At 36.9% G+C, this 21,597-nt stretch overlaps 1 protein-coding gene across 2 annotated transcripts in view; it reads left to right on the top strand.

Annotated features, from left to right (window-relative positions):
- The first annotated feature begins 9,733 nt into the window (after positions 1-9,733).
- SEPSECS (Sep (O-phosphoserine) tRNA:Sec (selenocysteine) tRNA synthase) overlaps positions 9,734-21,597 on the top strand; it is an 80,941-nt gene continuing 69,077 nt past the window's right edge. Inside the window, exons 1-4 of one of the 2 annotated variants that reach the window (XM_074229690.1) lie at positions 9,734-9,954; positions 10,696-10,850; positions 14,927-15,045; positions 15,197-15,355. In XM_074229690.1, coding sequence (XP_074085791.1) covers positions 9,736-9,954; positions 10,696-10,850; positions 14,927-15,045; positions 15,197-15,355 — 652 coding nt within the window. In that variant the 5' untranslated portion in view covers positions 9,734-9,735. Of the gene's footprint in view, positions 9,963-10,695; positions 10,851-14,926; positions 15,046-15,196; positions 15,356-21,597 lie in introns of both variants that reach the window. The other variant, XM_074229691.1, reaches the window with a different exon arrangement.

The following is a 21,597-nucleotide window of genomic DNA, read 5'->3' on the forward strand; positions in this document are numbered from 1 at the left end:
CAGAACTATTATGATGTGCATCTCCATGTAGCATCTACCTCATGAACCTATTGTAACAAAAAATATAAATTTCATTTACTCACTAAATTGTACTTGGATGAATGAATAAAGCATTTATTAAGTGCTTACTATATACAAAGTACTGGGAATACAAATAGAAAAGAAAGACAGTCTGGTCTCTACTCTCAAGGAGCTCACTTTAGAAGCAGTTGCTGGCTCTATCTCCACAGTATTTGTTTCCCAGGATATTGCCTCCTGTCTGATGTTTGAGGGATACTGGGCTAAAAATATTGTTGTTCCCAAGGCTCTTGAGTTCAGGGTTCTAGGGTCTCCACTAGAGTCTCAAGGGGAATAGTAGTCAGGGTGGTAATGGTATTTTGATTTGTCTGGCATATGTCTCTCTCAGAGATGCCTTATGGCTTCAAGTAAGCTAGTTTTCTTACTTTTGTGGAGCATCCAATCAGTACTGTTGGCCGCTTCTTCACAGTACTTACTTCTTTTAATGATTGCTATGAGGACTGGACTGAAAGAAAAAATAATGGTCTAAGGAGGAGATATTGTCACTCCTAGGGATCCTGTGCCCATTGGTGACAGTTGTTCATCAGTTATTGCTGGTAATAATGAGGAAGATGGAGCCCGACTCCACAATGATTTTATTGATCAGTGATGGCTTTGGAAGGACTATAAGCAGTTCTGGTGGTTTGGCTGATCACTGCCATACCCCACAGCTCTTGGGTTCAGGGTCCTTATTAGGGCTGTCCTCTTTTGGGTCTTTGGGGAGATTGAAGTCAAGGTGGCGGTGGTAGTTTGAGACAATGTGAAATACAATTTAGAGCAAAAAAAAATTTTTTTAAATGGATCTCTGTTCAATTTTCTCACTATACTTCAATTGTTATTATAACTGCTGAATGCAGTCTGGTACATTGTGTTGCAAATTAGAACTGACATATAAGAAAACCCATAAAATTCATTGTCAAGAACATTTATCACCAGAAAAGGAAGGTGGATTAGTCATGTTACAAGAATAAGACATTGTAGATGGACAATCTGAGTGTTACATTGGTACCCTCAAGACAGCAAAAGAATGAGAGCATCTCCAATGAATTCTTTTTTTTTTAGGCATTTGCAAAGCAATGGGGTTAAGTGGCTTGCCCAAGGCCACACAGCTAGGTAATTATTAAGTGTCTAAGGTTGGATTTGAACTCAGGTCCTCCTGACTCCAGGGCCGGTGCTGTCCACTGCGCCACCTAGCCACCCCCTCCAATGAATTCTTTATGGAGTATTTATAGAAAAACAAGGACAAAAACTGAAGGGAATAGGAAGCATGGAAAGGTGGCATCTGCATTAGCAGAAAGACTATTCCCATTTTGTCATGTGCTCACCAAAGAATCAATCTCACAATGAGTCCTCCTAAATCTACTTAAAAGGCTAGCCTATAAATTTCACTAACTTATGGTATTTCATGTGTTGAAAAGCCCATGACCCTTAATATTTCTGTTGTACATAGCTTTTTTGTACATAGCAGCACATAGCTTTTCTTCTATTACTATTTTACATAAGAGTCATAATAGGCTGGACTCCATGTTCTTAGTTGGTGTAGTTCTCTCAAACTAGTTTATCTCTTCCTTAAAATAGAGCTGTCTTGCTAATCTTAGGGTAGGCCTTTGCCTTTTCTTACAGCATCACTTTATTTTTTTCCTTCCCAATCATAAACACAAAAGTACTCCAGGGCTTTAGTCCAATCTGTGAAAAATCCTATGATTGCCTTTTTTCCAGTCAGTAGAGTTCCCTTGGAAACCAAATGAGTCATTCTGCCAACTCACTTCTTCCAAATTACCTTGGAATCATAGGATTAGAAACTCTTGGAGACAATCAAGTTGAGCCTCTTCATTTTAGCCTAACCAGACTTCAATTCCCCTAAATAGTGATTGACATCAAAATGTGACGGCTTAGGGGGAAAAGGGGGAAAAGCATAATTTGCATAAAAGGTTATATCCTGAGGCTATTGCTAGACAGAATTATTATTTTTAAAAAATCTTTTGGTGATAAGTAGAGAAGCTTAGGCATATTAAGAGATGTAGCATCAAAGCTTCTGGTTCTAGGGATTGATTTGAATATTCCATCTGCTCATAGGATTTGGGATGGATAATAATAACAACAACAGGACCCTTTAAAGTTTATAAAACACCTCACATACATCATTTCCTTTGATCCTTAAAAACAACCCTGTGAGGTAAGTGCTATTATTATGCCCATTTTACAGGTCACAGATGTTAAATGAAGCCATGTTAAGTTCCCATGCTCACACAGCTAGTCAGTGATTGAGAAAGGATTTGAACACAAGTATTTCCCATTCCAGGTAACAACGCTCTATTCCTGGTGTCACTTAGCTCCCTTTATCTCTGCAGTACTTGAAAGATAAATATTTACTTTTACCATGAATGATATAGTCTAGAAACAAACAGAAAATCTCTATCAGAAGGAACATTAAGTTTTTGGAGTTGGAAAAAGAAAATTTCAGGAATAGTTGGTAGCTTTTGCTATGTTGGGAAATCTAGCAAAGGTGAGAAAGTGACTTATTTGAAGTTAGAAAATGTGGGTTCAAATCCTGATTCTGTTATTTACCTTGAGTAAATCACTTAATTTCTTTGAGTTTCACTTTTTGCATCTATAATTATTACCAACCTAAATAGATAGGATTTAACAGAGATTAAAATAAGCCTGAGTGTATACCTCAGATAACTAGATACACTGGCTGATGTCGTGTTGTAATTGCAGCCACCAAAAATCTCTGACATTAGTGAAAGAGGTCTTAAGCAAAACTCTGTGGCTCATACTGTTTGTTATGACAGTGGTGGATCACTACCCACTAAAATTTGCCAGTAGAGATGTTTATGTTTGAAAGCACATGCAAGAGCCAATCTAAGACTGAACTTCTTTTGAGTGTAGGTATGGAAGTTGAGCAATTGGTCTTGTAATGAAAACATTCTACACCTGTTTCTTGTTCTTGTTAATTCTTCTTGTTCATGTTCTTCTCATTCCTCTCCTCCTCCTCTTCTTCCTTCTTTTTCTACATTTCCTCCTTCTCCTTTTAGTCCTTTTCTTCTTTATCCTCTTCTTCCTTCTTTTCCACTCCTCCTTAATCCTAAACCTTAAATATTTTTATACCCATAGTTCAAGAGTACCTGCTCAATTTGATAATGCCCTCTTGGAATCAGGATATAATGTGACTCATGGGCCCCCCCAAAAGAAAGGGGCTCTGGTTCACATGTATCTCTGTTAAATTCTGGGAACTGACCCCAAAGAGATTTGACTTTCTGCCTCTTTTCACAACTGTATTCCTTCAGGAAAAATCTTAAAGTAAACTAGGTTTATGCCTAATTTGGGATCCACAGAATTCCTTCCCATAAAGGTGCTTAAAGAGTATCAGGTATGGGGCAGCATTTTTATTGTGCCCCACATGAAATGCCTAAGATACAAAGGACTTAGGCGTGCATGAACAAATATAGGGAACATAAAATGATGCTTCTCATTATACTTTCATTATCTTCAGAAGATGAAAATACTTTAGGATACTGTGCAAAAAAACATTTTTTGTTCATCTCAGACCTGAGCAACTCATGGCAATTTTATGAAGGTTTGGCAAGGTTCTGGTTTCCTGTCCAGCTAGGGCATGACTTTTTAAATTTCTACTATAGAACAATCCTGGTATCAGTATTCTCCAAGATGCATGCTAGTAAGAAATTCTTCTGGGATGCCATTGCTGTACTCTGTAATACGTGTATTTAGGATTGAGCATTCAGTTTAACTCCCAAGGTTTAATCTCCCAATATTAGAAATGTTCATTTTTCAAGATTGCTAGTTTGTCAGTATCTTTTTAATTCCTACTATGTATTAGACCCTGTAATTAATTCTGAAGATACAGAAAAAAAATAATCAAAAAACAAAAAAACCAAGACCCTGCTCTCAATCTGCTGGGGGAGATCACACATGAACAACAGTGTATAAACAAGACATAGACATGATAAATTAGAGATAATCTCAGAGGGAAGGCATTAATATTAAGGGAGAACAAGAAAGGTTTGTTTTAGAAATGAAATTTTTAGCTGAAACTTAAAGGAAGTCAGGAAATGGAGATAATGGGGGAGAACATTCCAGTCATGGATGACAGCTAGAAAAATTTCCATTAAGTTAGGAGACGGAGAACCTTGCTTCAGAAATATCAGAAAGACCAATTTCACTGGATTGTAAAGTACATGGAGGGGACTAAAGTATAAGAAGACTAAAAAGCTAGAAACAGATCAGGTTGGGAAAAATTTGGAACACCAAAGAGAATACATTATATTTGATCATGGAGTTTATGGGGAGTCTTTGCAGTTAATTGAATAGGTTAGTCTTCCAGTGACCTGGAGAATAGTGGAGTGGGGAGAGACATGAGGCAGAGACAAACCAGCAGCTATGCATAGCCCTGGTATGAGTTCATGAAATTATGTGGTAAAGTGGATAAGAGCCCTCTTGGTGTCAGAAAGAACAGAAAAGTTCAATTATGACCTGACACTTAATAGCTGTGTGACTTTGGGCAAATCACTTAACCCCTGTCTCCATTAAATTGGAGAAGGAAATGGCAAGCTAACCAGTGTCCCTGCCAAGAAAATTCAATGGATAATTGGTTCACGGGATTACAAAAACTAAACAATAGCAACAAAGTAAAGAAGACCTGAACCAGGGTGGTGGCAGTAACAGAAGAGAGAAGGGAATATATATAGGTGAGATACTCTGAAAATAGAATGGATAGAACTTAGTAGTAGATTGGATATGGTGAGAGAGAGGTAATGAGAAATTGAAGATGCCACCTAGATCAATATTCATTGACCTGAGCTCAAAAAAAGGGCAGAAGATAGTCAGAGATCAAATCTTAGATTACAACAGTAATGCGTTTCTGATGCAAATTATCTTTGCCTGTAGGAGAGAAAATATATGACCAGAAAGTCCAAGAGGAAAAGAGTTAAGTCATTTTTGCTTCTTTCATAGAACCCAGAGTAGGGAAATTCCTTGCCACATAGGCAACAATGATCAGAAAATAGCTTTATTCACTATAGTTTAATCAGAAATTTGATGTGACCTCCCAGCAATCATGTTCTCCCCCAGAAAACAAATGGGAAGGGTTGGGATGAAGGTGTGAAAAAATTGGGTGTCATGGGACATGTCCAACTTCATGAGAAACGCTCCTTTCTTTTAATTTTTTTTTAATTTTTTAAGGGTTTTTGTAAGGCAATGGGGTTAAGTGGCTTGCCCAAGGCCACACAGCTAGGTAATTATTAAGTGTCTGAGGGTGGATTTGAACTCAGGTACTCTTGACTCCAAGGCCGGTGCTCTATCCAGTGTGCCACTTAGCTACCCCAGAAATGCTCCTTTCTGACAAGGGCCCTACAATCTCATGAAATGGCTTAAGGGTATTCATCTAATTAAGCAGCAGTGCTTCTGTTCACTCTTGCTACATGTTTACTATAACTATTCCTTATCTTTGTCCTAAGTGATATGTCAATGTGACTATAGCCTAAGTCATCCCACCACTCATGCCAATAGAATCATTAGCTATGACAGAAGGGTCTGTGAAGGGCCTGGGTCTTTGGTTTTACTAACTTGAGTAAGCTTACTGAAGAAACAACTCCTTTGCTTGGAACCTGTTCAGGAGACCCTTTCTTTGGGAAGAGATTACACTACTTTTTAAACCTCTGTGATTGCTGAACTTTCATGCTTCCAGAACCTTCATGATTTTTGAACTAGACTGGCTTTCTGATTATAGACTAACACCTGCCTCCCCTTTTTTCTGATATTATTTCTCAAAACCTATTTCTAGAATTCACTTCCCTCTTTTCTGTCTCTTTTTACTACACTCTCTAGACTAGTAAGTATATTTTCTAGATTTTATTTATAAGAGAAGGGAGAAGATACAATATACCAGGGTAAGATAATAAGATGTGCATATAAAATAAAACTCCCAGATTGAGTGACAGCTAAGATTTCTAATCTAATTATAACAAAAATCTACTAGATCTAGCCTGATCCCCCCTTGGGAGTGAGCTGAAGTATCTAGTCTCTTCCCTGTTCTAGGCTGGAATAAAATCTTTTCTACAAGAATATTCTGAGTCTGATTTTGGGATACATCAACTTGTGCTCACTGAACTCATTACTGGTCTTCAATCCCTTTGTCTCAGTTAACTATTAAGCCTCTAACAGGTAGGGTAGGTTTATGGTATTCCATATTTCTGCTTGCCATTTTATTTCTTCCATCCTTGGACTCAGATAAATAAAATGGGGTACTGATCATTTCAAACCTGAATTCAGAAAATTCACAAAAGACAACCTGTTCTCTTACTAGTCTTGACCGATCAATGGGATCCTTTCAGACCAGGATGGTCTTGTCCTTCCATTAGTCATAGGCTACACCTGTTACTTATACCTGCCTCTGTAGCAGTTCAGTGCCACACATCATCACTCTTGTAATGTGCAACACACAACAGTAATCCTTTTTTGAACAGTAATCCTTTTTTGCTCAGCTGCCTTATTTTTGTTCTTTTATGAAGAGGACTCCTGAGAGAGATAGGTTTTCTCTCTTTATACCTTCAGCTTTTAAAATCATACTATCCATAGTAGCATTATAAATTGTTTGAATACAGACATATAACATGTAATCATGCTTTATCACTGGCTTCATAGTCTTTAGCTTTTGCTAATTAGTAATAAGAATTCATGCCATACTAGTATGAATGCTACTAATTACAACTGCTTTGGCATTTCTTCCTGGGCATCTGATGAGCAGATGATCATCAGTCTTCAGTTCAGCAAATAATTATTAAGACCTAGAATATGAATGGCTTTGGTATAAAGTCTTATTCTGATGTCTCTTGGTGTGGAGGTGAACTTGGATTCTTGAAAACTATGTCAGAGAAGCACAAATGCTAGTAGGTCTTATCAAGGAGGTAAACCTTTGAGTTTGGAGCTGATGACAGACTGTATATTTTTGTTGACTGATGATCAACCATGTAAATTCAGAAAAACTCATTACTGATGCTGACTTTGACTTCAATAACTCTTCATCTATATCTGTTATGTTATAGAGGGGGTTGTTTGTTTTTTTCAGTTTTCTCCTACCATAGAAAAAGCTTTGGTCTAAGTCAATGGAGAGAGTATGCACATCCACAAAATTACATTTCCTTGAAATATAAAATATGAGCAATGCACTGTGTTAGGCACTGGGTACAAATCTTTTCTTTGGCAACAGTCTCCAATTCCGCATTTGGACCAATGCCCACCATGTGATCCTGCTGTTCCTAAAGATTCTATTCAGATTCTCTTCTTGGCAGAAAGAGAAAAGGATATTGATATGATACCACTCCAACCTTCCTTTTTTCAGTCATCTTTTGACTTCTTCATAGGCTTTAGTAGAACCATCAGGCCCAAATATGACCACTAATATTCTCACAATTTAGTAAGTCTTAGATAGGTCTTTTATTTTTCATTTGGTAAATATTTATTGAATACTAGAGATTTGCAGAGCCCAGTGCTATGGTAATATTGAGATAGAAAGTATGGTAAGACCTAATCCCTACCTTCCTGAAACTTTTAAGTCTGCTGGTTTTCATATGCAAAAATAAGACTATAGCTATAGAGGCAGGTTAGATAGATATAGGATTTTGTCTGACTGGATTATTTTATTATAGTCTAGTTTTCTTATAGAGCTATTTCCGAGTCCATTGTTTTTGAGCTTTAAAAAATGTCTCAATTACTTTTAAAAAATTTCTTAAGATTCTTGTAATTGAATAGGTTCCATTCGTTCATTTGTGGATCTTTTTTTTCCTTTTCTTTATATTCTTTTAAAGAGAGGTGGCATAGTGCTGTGGAGAGTGCTTGCCAGTGTTTGAGGGGTTGGATTTGAATTTTGTTCTCATATTGAATAGCCAAGTGATTTTGGGTCAGTCACTTTATCTCTGTGTGTGTCAGTTTACTCATTTGTATATGGAACCATAAGGATTTCAGAGTTGTGGTAGGCAGAATGCACTTCCATTTTAAGTACTGTAGCCATATGAGGTGTTATTTTATATTGTTTCATTAGTTGCTATGGACAAATAATGTATCAACTGGTTGCCACCCTGCTAGGGAAGTCTTTCTTTTTCCAAGCTAGGTTGACCCTTGCCTTTTCTGACAGTTAACACTTGTCAGAATTTGAGCCCTATGGAAGCTTTTGCAAAGTTGTCCAGTCCCAGAATCATGGGGCAGAACCTGATTGGTCAAATCTGTGACTCCTCAAAAGGGATTGACCAAAAATCCCCACAGGAAAACCCAAATGGATGGAAAATGCCTCATTTTCCCAAATTCCCTAATGTTCAGGTCTAGTGGACTCCAAGGTTTCCTAGGCATCACAAAAGATGGGCGTTCCCCCTCTGTGCGGAGGGGATTGGTTGGGCCTAATGGTTGCCTTAGTGACTAGCTCCGCCTTTTTGAGGAAGGAGAAGGGGCTTCCAAAAAAGGGGATGATTGATCATGATTTCTGATCCCTTGTTTGGTAATGGCAACGAGGTAATATCTGCTTTCTTCCTTCACCCTGTAAGAAATGCTGGTTGATTGTCGTGGCTCCTGACTAGGGAACAATTAAGGTTTTCCACCAGTTAGAAGTGTTTCCCAGAAATCTGGGAGCTGTGAACTCATCCAACCCTTCTGGAGAGAAATTTGGAATTATGCCCAAAGGGCAACAAAAATGTGCATACCCTTTGATCCAACAGTAGTACTATACTGGTCTATACTCTGAAAAGATCATGAAAAATAATAAAAACATCACTTGTACAAGAAAAATTCATAGCAGCCCTGTTTGTAGTAGCAAAGAATTGGAAATCAAATAAATATCCTTCAATTGGGGGAATGCCTGAACAAATTGTGGTATGTGTATGTCATGGAACACTATTGTTCTATTAGAAACCAGGAGGAATGGGAATTCAGGGAAGCCTGGAAGGATTTGCATGAACTGATGCTGAGCGAGATGAGCAGAACCAGAACATTGTACATCTTAACAGCAACATGGGAGTGATGATCAACCTTGATGAACACATTCATTCCATCAGTGCAACAATCAGGGACCATTTTGGGCTGTCTGCAAACCTTGATGGACACATTCATTCCATCAGTGCAACAATCAGGGACCAGTTTGGGCTGTCTGCAAACCTTGATGGACACATTCATTCCATCAGTGCAACAATCAGGGACCATTTTGGGCTGTCTGCAATGGAGAATACCATCTATATCCAGAGAAAGAGCCGTGGAGTTTGAATAAAGTCCAAGGACTATTTCCTTTAATTTAGGGAAAAAACTTGATATCTTATTGTCTGATCTTGTTATCTCTTATACTTTGTTTCTTCCTGGAAAAATATGATTTCTCTCTCATCACACTCAATATGGATCAATGTATACCATGGAAACAAAGTAATGACTGGAAAATTGCCTTCTGTGGGGGGTGGGGGGAGGGAAGTAATTGTAAAACTCAAAAAAATAAAATTTTTATAATGAAAAAAAGTGTTTCCCAGGAGAAGGGGTGGAGCCTTGACTCCATCCTCCACCCTCCCTCCTCCGCCCGCGTTGTTGCTGGGAGTCACCACGCATGCGCCATTCGTCCCACCTCGCCGCGGTTGGGGAGGCGGGGCATAAAGGGGGTGGGAACGAGGGGGCGGGGCGCGCCCGCGCATGCGCACTGCGTCCCCCTCTAGGGCGCTGACTTGCTCTCCGCGCTCCCGTTACCACTCGATCCACGAGTCGCTCTGCCCCACGCAAAGCGTGGCCGTGGGAGCCATGAACTGCGACAACTTCGCGGCGGGCGAGCGGTTGGTGTCCCCGGCCTACGTGCGGCAGGGCTGTGAGGCCCGCCGCTCCCACGAGCACCTCATACGGCTCCTGCTGGAGAAGGTACCCAGGTGCTCGCTCCGCCCCGCCCCGGGCCGCCGAGCCCCCCGAGCCTGGGCGCTGCCGCCGCGGCTTCCCGGGCCGCGCGGGGCCTGGAGGGGAGCTGGGCGCCAGAGGTCAAGGGGCACGCCCCGGGTCACGGGGTCATCCCTCGCGTCCATTGGACGTGCTAAGAGCTCCGCCCCCCAGCGGCGTTGACGTGCCGCCCCTCCCCCCCCAGCCTCAGTCTCAGTCTCCTTGGGTGACGGGCGGGAAACTGAGACCGGAAGCAGAATCCCTCGTGGTGGAGGCCCCGCCCCCCACTCCGAGTCAGATTTATCAAGTCAATGGGGGGGGCTGGGTGGCGCTGTGGTGGAGGAGTCAGGAGGACCCGGGTTCGAATCCGGCCTCAGACACTGAATAGCTGTGTGGCCTTGGGCAAATCGCCTAACAGTGTTTGCCTCAGTTTCCTCATCTGTAAAATGAGCCGGAGTAGAAATTGCTGAATCATTCCAGGATCTCTGCCAAGAGAACCCCAAAATGGGTCACACAAGAGTTGGACAGGAATGGAAGTAACTGAACCCACAGCAACAGCAAAAATGTGCAATTGATGCCTTTTCCTTCTTGATTCCATTTCTGGCATTTGATCCACTTATATAGACCATAGAATTGTCAGTAGAACTCTTTGGAAGAAGCACTGAGGAAGCAAATAGCTCTCACTTCCTTTTTTTAATATCTTTCAAAACATATTTTCCTCTCCTAAAGGGTAAATGTCCAGAAGACGGTTGGGATGAAAGTACTATTGAGCTGTTTCTCCATGAACTTGCCATTATGGATAGTAACAACTTCCTGGGCAACTGTGGTGTGGGAGAAAGGGAAGGTAGAGTAGCATCTGGGTTAGTTGCCCGTCGACATTACAGGTAATTTTTAAAAGTAGTTTTAATTTTTAAAAAATTTTTTAAAATTTAAAAAATTTTTTAAAAGTAGTTTGTTATCCCTTATGTCCTATAAGCATGCATAATTTTTTTTAAAGTTTTTGTCAAATTATATGGTTGTCTGTATTCTCTACATTAGAAGCATTTGAAAATGTCTTAGAAATAAACGCCAGCTGCATCTTATTTTCTGTAATACTTGTGGAGAAGTTTAAATTTTAATAAATTGAACGTTATTTTTTCTAGACTCACAGTTTTTAATTTATTTCTTGGTTACTTCATGTTTTGCATGAGTACAGAATTTATGGACCATTTCAATCTTTTGGTTTTAATATGATCTTAAAGCAAAAACAATATTCTTTTAATTTTCATTGATTTTTAATGTTTTTAATATTCCTAAAATGTTATCATTTATTTCTTTTCAACATTCATAAATTTTGAGCTCCACATTTTCTCCCTTCTTCCCACTCCTTCCCTCATCCACAAAGAGGGTGAGTTATATGTCAGTTTATATAATGAAATCATGCTAAACAATTACATATTAGTCATATTTCCCCCCAAAAGCAAGAAAAGTAAAGTGAGAAAATTTTATTTCAGTTTTCCCTCAGTTCATTGGTTCTCTCTGTAGGTATATAGCATTTTTTTTTTATCATGAGTCCTTTGACATTTTCTTGGATGATTTTATTGTTCAGAGTAGCCAAGCTTTCACAGTTGATTATCATTAATTACAACATTTTCTATTTTTATTTGACTTCTGGTACACAGACCTAGTAGTAGTACTGTTGGGTCAAAGGGAACACACAGCTTTATGACCCTGTGGTCTAAAAACCATATTGTTTTAAATATTTCTTTGAAAGGAAAAAATAGATATACATTAAATAAGCACCTGTAAGAGTGAAGTTTTACATAAATGAGATTTGAGGGAAAATGTAGGTGTCCTCTTTGGTTTAATTTAAAATTATTGTAAATATTTAAAATTTTTTTTATTTGCAGAACTCACAATAACAAGAATATACTCTTAGGGCTAAGAGCAACAATGACTTTAATAATGATATGAAAGCACTTAGCATTATAAAAATATAATTGTTGAAACAATCTTGATGATCCCATTATTTACAAGCTAAATGTTGTCTATTAGAGTCAATCAAATGCTTTCTACAGTTCCTGGCATTGTGTTAAGTTCTCAAGATACAAAGACAGCCAAAAGAGTCCCTGCTCTGGGGAGCCCACAGTTTAATGAATTATTATTGATTGACTATTGTTTTTTTTTTATCATAATGAAGCCCAGTACTAGTATGCTCTGCCTTATCACAGCCTGCTCCAAAAAGACTTTTGATTTACAAGTTAGGAAGTGATTAGTCAAATCACAGAAGGTTTTGTAAAAACTTCTATTCCAGTTAAAATTTGCATTAACTTAGGAAAACTTTTCAAGGAGCACTTTTTTGTGTCTATCGTCAGTACCAGTATGGCAATTCTGTTTTACAAACATTTATTAAGTATTTGAGATGAGTTCTTGATACTGCTAGGGGTAGAGGTAGAGAGATGAAGAATGAAGCAGCCAGTGTATTCAAAGAACATATAGTCTCATCTGGTAACAGAGGATATATAAATGAGCGAGTCAGAAGACAGATTATGATAAATGCAAAAGAGAAGTGTGGAATTTGCAGATAGAGATCAAGAAAGAAATGGTCCTTGAAAATCAGGAGTATACACTATGAGGGGGTGAGCTTGTGTACATGCTTAGAGGTGGAAGAAAACAATATTAGGGTATTATGCTAGAAGTTCATTTTGACTAGTAACATGGAGTTGATAAAGATCAACTCAAGAAATGAGAAATAAGGCCAGAAAGGCATATTGGTGTCAAATTGCTGCAGACTTTGAATACCAAAGGAGCTGGCATTTTACCTATGGCAAGTTTTTAAGCAGAGGAGTAAGATTATTAACTCTATGCTTTAGAAAAATTATTTTGATAGTAGTATGATAGATTGTAGAAAGGGAGACCAACTACTGTCAACAGTAGTTTAAAGGTTTTAAAAACTAGGGTGGTAAGAGTATAAGTGGAAAGGTATGAGATATATTGAGATAAAATTGACAGGATTTTGCAGAATGAATCTGAGGAGTAAAGAGGAAGGAAGTTGTAACTCTTGAAGAAAATAGTTTTAGAAGAATCATGGAGATAAGATCCAAATTGCAAGTTGATTGAAAATTAAAAAGGAAATGGAGTCAGCATGTATATTCTAGTGTTTCTAGAAGTTTACATTGACCAGGGGGTGGGGGGGGGGGGAGGAAGGAGAGGGGATGATAGCTAATGAGCTAACAAAATCAAGGGAAGATTTTTTTTTTGAGGAATGGAAGATACCTGAACACATTGAATGGTGGATTCGAAGAATCCCTGTGTCAGAACTAGCTTTTGAACCCAGGTTTCCTGACTCTAAGGTCCACTATTTCCATGCTTCCAAGATTCAAAAATTACCATAAATTAAAATCTCTCTCATTTCTATTACTTTTAATTACCATTACTTTAAATTACTCTTTGATATAGGTACTTTAGGATTGAGGGAATTATTCTCTCTACAGAGACGAACTGATAAATCTTGATTAAAGACTTTCATATTATACTATCCTTATTCACTTATTTTTTCTAAGTATTAGAATTTTGATACTTATGTAGCATTTGAATCATTAGATAATAAGGACTATATGGTGGTTGGATGTATATATCTGTCCCTATAGTTTATATGAAAAGTTGTGATTTCTACTACCTACCTTTTCTCATTGGGGAAAAATGAAACAAAAACAAAACTCTTATAATAAACATAGCCAAGTAAAAAAAAAAAATCCCCACATTGGCCATATCCAAAATCATTTATTCTTCAGTCTTGACTTTTAATCTATCGCCTCCCTTCTAGAGAGGTGGAGAGCATACTTCATCATCACTCTTTTGGAGTCAGGATTGTTCACTGTGTTGATTAGAGTCCTTAAATCATTCAAACTTGTTTGAAACTTGTTAAAATGTTATTATATACATTGTTCTTTTGATATGGTTTACATCTTACTGATCAGTTCATATAAGTTTTCCTGGTTTTCTGAAACTATTCCTTTCAAAATTTCATACGGTACTCTATCTTTCCATTACATTCACTTAGCATATTTTTTTCAGCCATTCTTCAATTTATGGGGACTTTGTACTTTTGGGATTTTTTTCTCTTTCTTTGATCTCTTCAGGTACACTTAGTAGTGTTATTTCTGGATCTCACTGTTTTTCCTCATAATGATTCCACTGATGAATTGTGATTCTTTGAAGTATCAGAGTAGTAATTTCAAATTTTTTTTCATTGCCAAAATTTGGGAAGCATTATTCTATCACCTAGATCAGTGGTCCAAATAAATCCTACCATATGGAGTTTAAATTAGGCACCCTAAGAAGGTGTGAAAATTGTTTTCCTTTGTTTGTACTACCCACTTGAACTTTGAGCTTGTTGTAACTTCCTGTAATAGAGCATGGAACTCATCATTTTTTGGCATTAAATATGCATTTACAAAAGTTAACAGTTTAAAAGTATCCTTTGTTTTGTTCTCATTTCATTCTTATACTTCAGACCAATGCTTTTTTTTTTTTCTACCCGTATCCTGGGTTCTTTTTATACCCAGCAGCAAGGTACCACAGTTTTCTTCTATCTGGGGAGAAAATTGTGTAATTAAAGAAAAATTGAGAGTAAGCAAATATCACTCACTCCTTCCTTCTTATTATCCAGTGTTGGCCAAATTTTAGTTTACTCTCCTGATTAAAGAGAAGGAGGAATTAAAATTTCCATGGATGATTCATTTTTTTAGATACTATGGTTTCCATATTATAAATATACATATTGGACATATTATAGAGGAAATTCTTCTGTCTGGTAAAAATTTTAATTGGATATTATTTTAGTCCATTTTAAACCTCAGATTCTACCCCTAAAAGCTAGCTTATTGCTTCTAATTTTCTAGGTTATCTTGTTTGCAAATGTACATGAATTATTTTGCATAAGACTTTTTCCCCATTCATTGATCCTTCTTTTGTTTAGGTTCATTCATGGAATTGGAAGATCAGGTGATATTGCTGCTGTGCAACCCAAAGCTGCAGGTTCTAGCCTTTTGAACAAAATAACCAATTTATTAGTTCTGGACATCATAAGGCTGGCTGGTGTGTATGATGTTGATTGTGCTACTTTTTACTGACCTGCTACAAATGAGGGAATTGGGTTAGATGCCTCTGAGTTCTCTTCAACACTGAATTTGTGATTCCATGAAATGCTTTTAGTTGACTTAATTTCTAATTGCTTCTTTATTCACAGGTGTTCGTTCAGTGGCTGACTGCTTTGTTGTTCCAATGGCAACTGGTATGAGTCTAACTCTTTGTTTCTTGACACTACGATACAAGAGACCAAAGGCAAAATACATTATTTGGCCACGAATAGATCAAAAGTCCTGCTTTAAATCCATGATCACTGCAGGTAATGGAATGTATTATTAATATTGCATTATTCTTATAACGTTGAGAAATAATGATCTCAATTGGAGTCAGGAAAAATGGATTCAAATCTTGACTGAGCTTGAGACTAAAAATTATTTATTATGCTATCTTCAAAATTTGAATTTCTAGAAGGATTTCTTTATTGTTAAAAATCACAGATCGTCGATATAGTAAGGTTACTATTATAAAGTCTTTTGTACATGTTTAGAATCATAGATGAAAAATTAAAAATTTATTAAACACAATACAATTAAAAAGTTAGAACATATTCATATACACATATATAAAGCAAATATAAAAAACCAGTATCATGAATTAAACCATCTAGATCCAATTTGAATAACTATTGAAATATTGGAGAATAATAATGATGATGATGATGATGATAGCTGACATTTCTAACTTTAGATTTTAAAAGTATATATTATCTTATTTGAGCCTTATAACTGTGTTGAGGTAGGTTCTATCATTATCTCCTTTTTTTACATTTGAGGAAATTGAGGAAGAGAAAAAGGTTAAATAAACTTGTCTAGAGTCTCATAGTGAGTATATTATAGGATTTGAACCCAGGTTTTCTTGCTTTTAAGTCTAGCTTTCTTGTTGGATTTGAAAAGAGACAAAGGCTGATGACTGGGTTGTGATATTCAAGGAAATTAAGAAGTAGACATAGATTAATGCTATGTAATGAGTCAAAATCACATAATTTTCAAGGAGGATAAAAGATAAAAACAGAGAAAATGTTAGAAATTTGGATTTGGATTTCTCTATATTTACCTAATTAAATAAGGCCTAAGATGATCATAAATTAGAAAACAGCATTTTTTTGTTTAGTTTCAACTTAATTGATAATATATTTATACTGTCATTCTATAGTTGAACTACTTATGAAACCATAAAAATATTCCACTTCCATTAGAATAATTCATATTTGTGGAGTAATGCAAATAACTTTATAGCCTTGAAAGCAGCTATAGAATTTTAAATTCAGAAATCAAAGACTGACTCCTTAGGAAAGTTTTTTATTAAGAATTCAGAGTAACTCTTCTTGTGATAATTGTATTTTCAGGAGAGTGAGCTCCTTGGTTCTGTGAGGAATGATTTGTAATTACTGTTCTTACTATTAATTTTAGGAAATGCCATTTCTTTAAATGAATTCAAGATAGACTTTTTGCAAATGTTAATGTGGAGAGAGGGTCTGTGGTCTAAAGTTCATTCTTATCATTGTATTCCAAAAGTGTTGGAGGATATAAAACTTAAGTGAAAAATTTTTCTGTTATAATTTGTGAGACTTTTACACTTCCATGAAAGAAAAGTAAGAGTTCAGAAAAGAGATGGATGCAGATGCATAGGAAAAATGATCAATCAACGCAGATTTTAAAGACAGATACAGAAAATAAAGCAGAGATCAGTGGTGGAAAATTAATACATAAGTGTGGCATTCTGATATAAGAATAATACCAGAAGAATCAAAGTTCAGAATGAGCTGATGCTGACAAATAAAGCCAAGGATGACAAAAAAATTTATCTATATTCGAATGAAAAGAATTATAGAAGAGAGAGGCCCAATACTTGCCATGCATGAAATGATAACTGAATGATAGAGAAAGGCAACTTCTCAACTCTCACTTGTTTCTGTTTTTCTCAACCAAAAGGAATAATCTTTGTCCTGGGAAAGAACAGAATTTAAATGGCTAGTAGAGAGTTGATATCTTTACAAAGTTGGGAAATGGAAAGCACTTTGCTATAGTTGGTGAGTTCAATTTACTAGTCTCAGATGAACTATGTCCTAGGATACTAAAGACCATATATATATACATATATATATATATATATATGTGTGTGTGTGTGTATATATGTATATATGTATATATGTATACATGTATACATGTATATATGTATATATGAATGACTGCTGAGTTATTTTGAGTGATCTTTTAAAGGTTATGGAGTCCCAGAGGGGTGCCTCAGAAGTGGAGAGGGGCAGATGTTCTGATTTTCCAAAAAAAAAAAAATGACATGTGAAAACTATAGACAATCTCAATGTGTCTTAGATTTCTGTCAGAATTCTAGCATGTATTGTTGGAGATGTGACTATTTGGAAAAGTGGCTATCATGAAGATGAAGGATTCATCAAAAGCAAATCATGACAAACTAAACGTTTTTGATAAGGTTACTAGACTTGTAGGTCATGGGAATATGTGAATTGTAGCAAAACAGTTAACAAAATGATCTTCCATGCTGTTTCTTATTTAAAGTTGAGAGAAATGATAATATGATTGGGTGAAGTTTAAGCTACCTAAATCTTTAGATTGAAAGAGTAGCCATTAATGGTCCTTTGTCACTGTTGAAGAAAACTTCTACCCTTAAGATTTGTGCTTTTCCCACTATTGTTGAGGTTTAACTTTTTTTTTTTTTGATCAGCAACTTAGATAAAGGGACAGAAGACATGTTTTTAAGTTTTCAAACCAGGGATAAATATCTTACCTCACTGCAAGACAGAGTTTGGCTAAAGTTCTTGACATGCTAGAACATTGGGCTGAATTAGTAGGATGAAATTTAGGAGGAATGAATGTATAGTCTTAGATTTGTTTCAAAAGATTTCACAGCTACAAGATGTAGCTCTTGTTGACTATGCAACAGCTTGAAAACGATTTGAGAATATCAGTGGATTATAAGCTCAATATGAGTTAATAGTGATTTGGCACGAAGAAAAATGAATGAAGTCTTTGAGAGTATTAAGTGTCAGGATCACATCTGGAGTATGGTGTTCAGTTTTGGGTACCTTGTTTTAGGAAGGATGTTGATTAGCTGAAGAACGTCAAGAGGAAGGCATCAAGAAACTGAAGAACCTCAAGATATTGCTGCTCATGAATCAATTGAAGGAAATGGGGATATTTTTCTTGGAGAAGAGAAGATGGAGATCATCATAGTTGTCTTCAAATATTTGAAAGGCTGTCATGTGGAGGAGTGATTAGATTATTTTCCGTTTGGTCCTCGAGGACATAACTAGAAGCAGTGGAAGATAGTAGCAAAGAGGCAAATTTAGGATTGAAAAACTAAGAATTAGAATTACTCTAAGTGGACTCTTGGAAGTGATGGGTTCCCCATCCCTGTAGATCTTTAACAAAAGACTAGTTGACCAGTTGTTGGGTATATTGTAGAGAAATGTCTTGTATATGGGTTTGACTAGCTGGTCTCTGAGAGGCAACACTGAAAATTTGTGTTAATAATTATACTTTATAACATCATATGAGATTGATAAGAGACTGTTATCTGAGAACCAGTTGAATTGAATTTAGAGAAGTTCCTTGCCAGAATATTGGTCAGCCAGGTGATTTTTTTTTTTTAAGTCTTAACAACTCAAAAAAAGATAACTTCTAAGCCGCTTAAGAAGTTTCAGTCAATATCAGTTGAAGTAATGGATCATTAAATCGTATTGCAATTTTTACTTAAGTGTCTGATGACAAATTGACTAGCAATTATTCTTTCCTCTCATGGTCAAATATTTGTTATTCCCTTTCTTTTCTTTCCTAAGACATTGAGAGTTGAATCTGGAAATTTCTTTCCTTTGAGACCATAATCTTATTTCAGACTCACTCAACAGAATTCCTTATCTATGCACTAGATCTCTCCTTCTGAGCTTCACAATTTCTGGTATGGGCGCAACCATTCTAGTCTTTCAGTTTCTTATCCTCAGTGTCTTTATCTGACTCCCCACTTTCCTTCATGGCATTTCAGTCTCCACAATATCTCTTTATGCCCCCTCTTTACTCTTACAACTATCACCCTCATTCAAGCCTTATTCATTTCTTTCCTGACTCGTGCAATGATGATATGATTCTCTTCTTTGCCTCAAGTACCCCTTCCTTCCAGTCTGATATTTATAAAGCATGCTCCTTTCCTACTCAGGAGACTCCAGAACTTTTGAATCTTCACACCCTGGCTCCATCTCACCTTTTCAGCTTCATTACATGTTATTTCCTTCTTGTCCTCCACAGTAGAGTCAGGCAGGCTGTCTTTGCTGTTCTCCTATGGGACCTTCATCTCTGTCCCACTGCCTTTTGTAATGATGGTCCTCCATGCCTGGGCTACACTCTTTTTTTTAGCTCCGCCTTTTTGAGTCACAGTTCAAGTGTCCCTTTCTTCATAAGACTTTTATGCCCTTCCAGCTGGAGTCTCACCCAGAGTACCTCATACCTGTTTTGTTTTTGTTTTACCTATTCTTATATATATGGATATACTCGTATAGGCACTTAAGTTTCTGGAACAATAGAGACACCTAATAAACTCTTCTTGGTAGATGTACTGATTGATTGAAAATGGAGAACAAATTCTGAAGCCATTAAAATACTTCACCTTCAAAGAAATATTACGGTATCCTGATTTTATTAGTTTGCAGAGATATAAAGCACAATTATTTTTTTTAAGACTGATTTTGAGTTTTACAATTTTTCCCCCCATTCTTGCTTCCCTCCCCCACCCCACCACAGAAGGCATTCTGTTAGTCTTTACATTGTTTTCATGTTATACATTGATCTCAGTTGAATGTGATGACAGAGAAATCATATCCTTAAGGAAGAAAAATAAAGTATAATATAGTAAAATTACATAATAAATAATGGTTTTTTGTTTTTCTTATTTGAAGGTAATAGTCTTTGGTCTTTGTTCAAAGTCCATAACTCTTGCTAGGTGGTGCAGTGGATAGAGCACCGGCCTTGGAGTCAGGAGTACCTGAGTTCAAATCTGGCCTCAGACACTTAATAATTACCTAGCTGTGTGGCCTTGGGCAAGCTACTTAACCCCATTGCCTAGCAAAAACTTAAAAAAAAAGTCCATAATTCTTTCTCTGGATACTTACGGTATTCTCCATTGCAGATATCTCAATATTGTCCCTGGTTGTATAAAGCACAATTCTTGTCCCTAACCAATACTGTTAGGGGTAGAAAAATAAATAGGTGAAGGGAAAAAAATGGGAAATAGTTATAACAAGTTATAAAAATAGTATGATATAGTAATAGAACTTAGTCAATAAGAACTTAGAAAGCTTTCAAGATTTGGTTTTCTAATGATAGGAAATATAAAGATTGATGTTTGGCAAGGATGCTTCAATATCATTTGGATATGATCTTATCATTTTAGAAGTTTTCTCCCACAGTACAATTACCTCTCATCCGAGCTTATCCTTCTTGTATGGTTCTTATCCATATCTTCCCATAAGTTTGACATAGGGGGTCCCATTGTTCTGGAATGACTTTTTAAAAAATTTATTTAAGGCAATGGGCTTTTGAGTAACTTGCTCAGGCTCAAACAGCTAGGCAATTATTAAGTGTCTGAGATGGGATTTGATCTCAGGTCCTCCTGACTCCAGGCTGGTGCTTTATCATTGCACCACCTAGCTGCCCTGGTCCCATTGTTCCAAAGACCTTCCTTGTTTTTTCCTGACTGTTTTTCTCTCACTCATCTTTACTATGTGACTTTGACCCATCTCTCCCCTTCATGAAAATTCTGGGACATATTTTATCTCTGTGCTTCAGATTTATTTTCATTGTTTATAGTTTGCTAACATTCTGTGTAATACTAATTTTTAATTCCTTAGAAGCCCTTGTTTTCCGTGTTTTACTGTTATAGCAAACCCAATAGAAAAATAGTATTAAAAAGAGAGATCATTGTTTTCATGAGAAGGGCTGAGGTCCGTAATGAAGCTCTGCAGTTTTCAGAGGGCCATCCAGCTTGCTTTCCTTTTATCCTACTGTAGCCCAACTTGTTCATTTGTGTGGTATGTTCCAGGTGTGGTGAAAACACTCACTCTCTGTCTGTGGGTCTGTCTCTGTCTCCCCTGCCCCAGCTCTCCAGGCTATCCATTCCAGGGCATATTGTCATCTGATCAGTGGACATCCTTTGTCCTTTTGGTCTAATCTTACCCTCAACTGAACACCTTGAGAACATCAGAATCCAAAGGGAATTCCATATCAATTTAGGCTCTGTGCTTGATCTCCTTATCATAGTGGCAGTTATGCTTGTTTAGAAAACTTCTTTCTGTTTTGTATTTTGCCTGCTGTTTTTGAGTAGAGGGTCATTGAAAAGCATTATAGTTTTTGTTATATCTTTCAGATACTTCAAGTATGGATTGAAGATGCTTTTTTGGGGGAAGAGTTTCTTTTTCATTATCAAGAAAATAGTGAGCATAGCAGTTCTCTACCATTTTTAGTTAATTATGAAACA

The sequence above is a fragment of the Macrotis lagotis genome, chromosome 3, assembly GCF_037893015.1.
Source record: "Macrotis lagotis isolate mMagLag1 chromosome 3, bilby.v1.9.chrom.fasta, whole genome shotgun sequence".
In the NCBI taxonomy this organism is placed as follows: domain Eukaryota; kingdom Metazoa; phylum Chordata; class Mammalia; order Peramelemorphia; family Peramelidae; genus Macrotis; species Macrotis lagotis.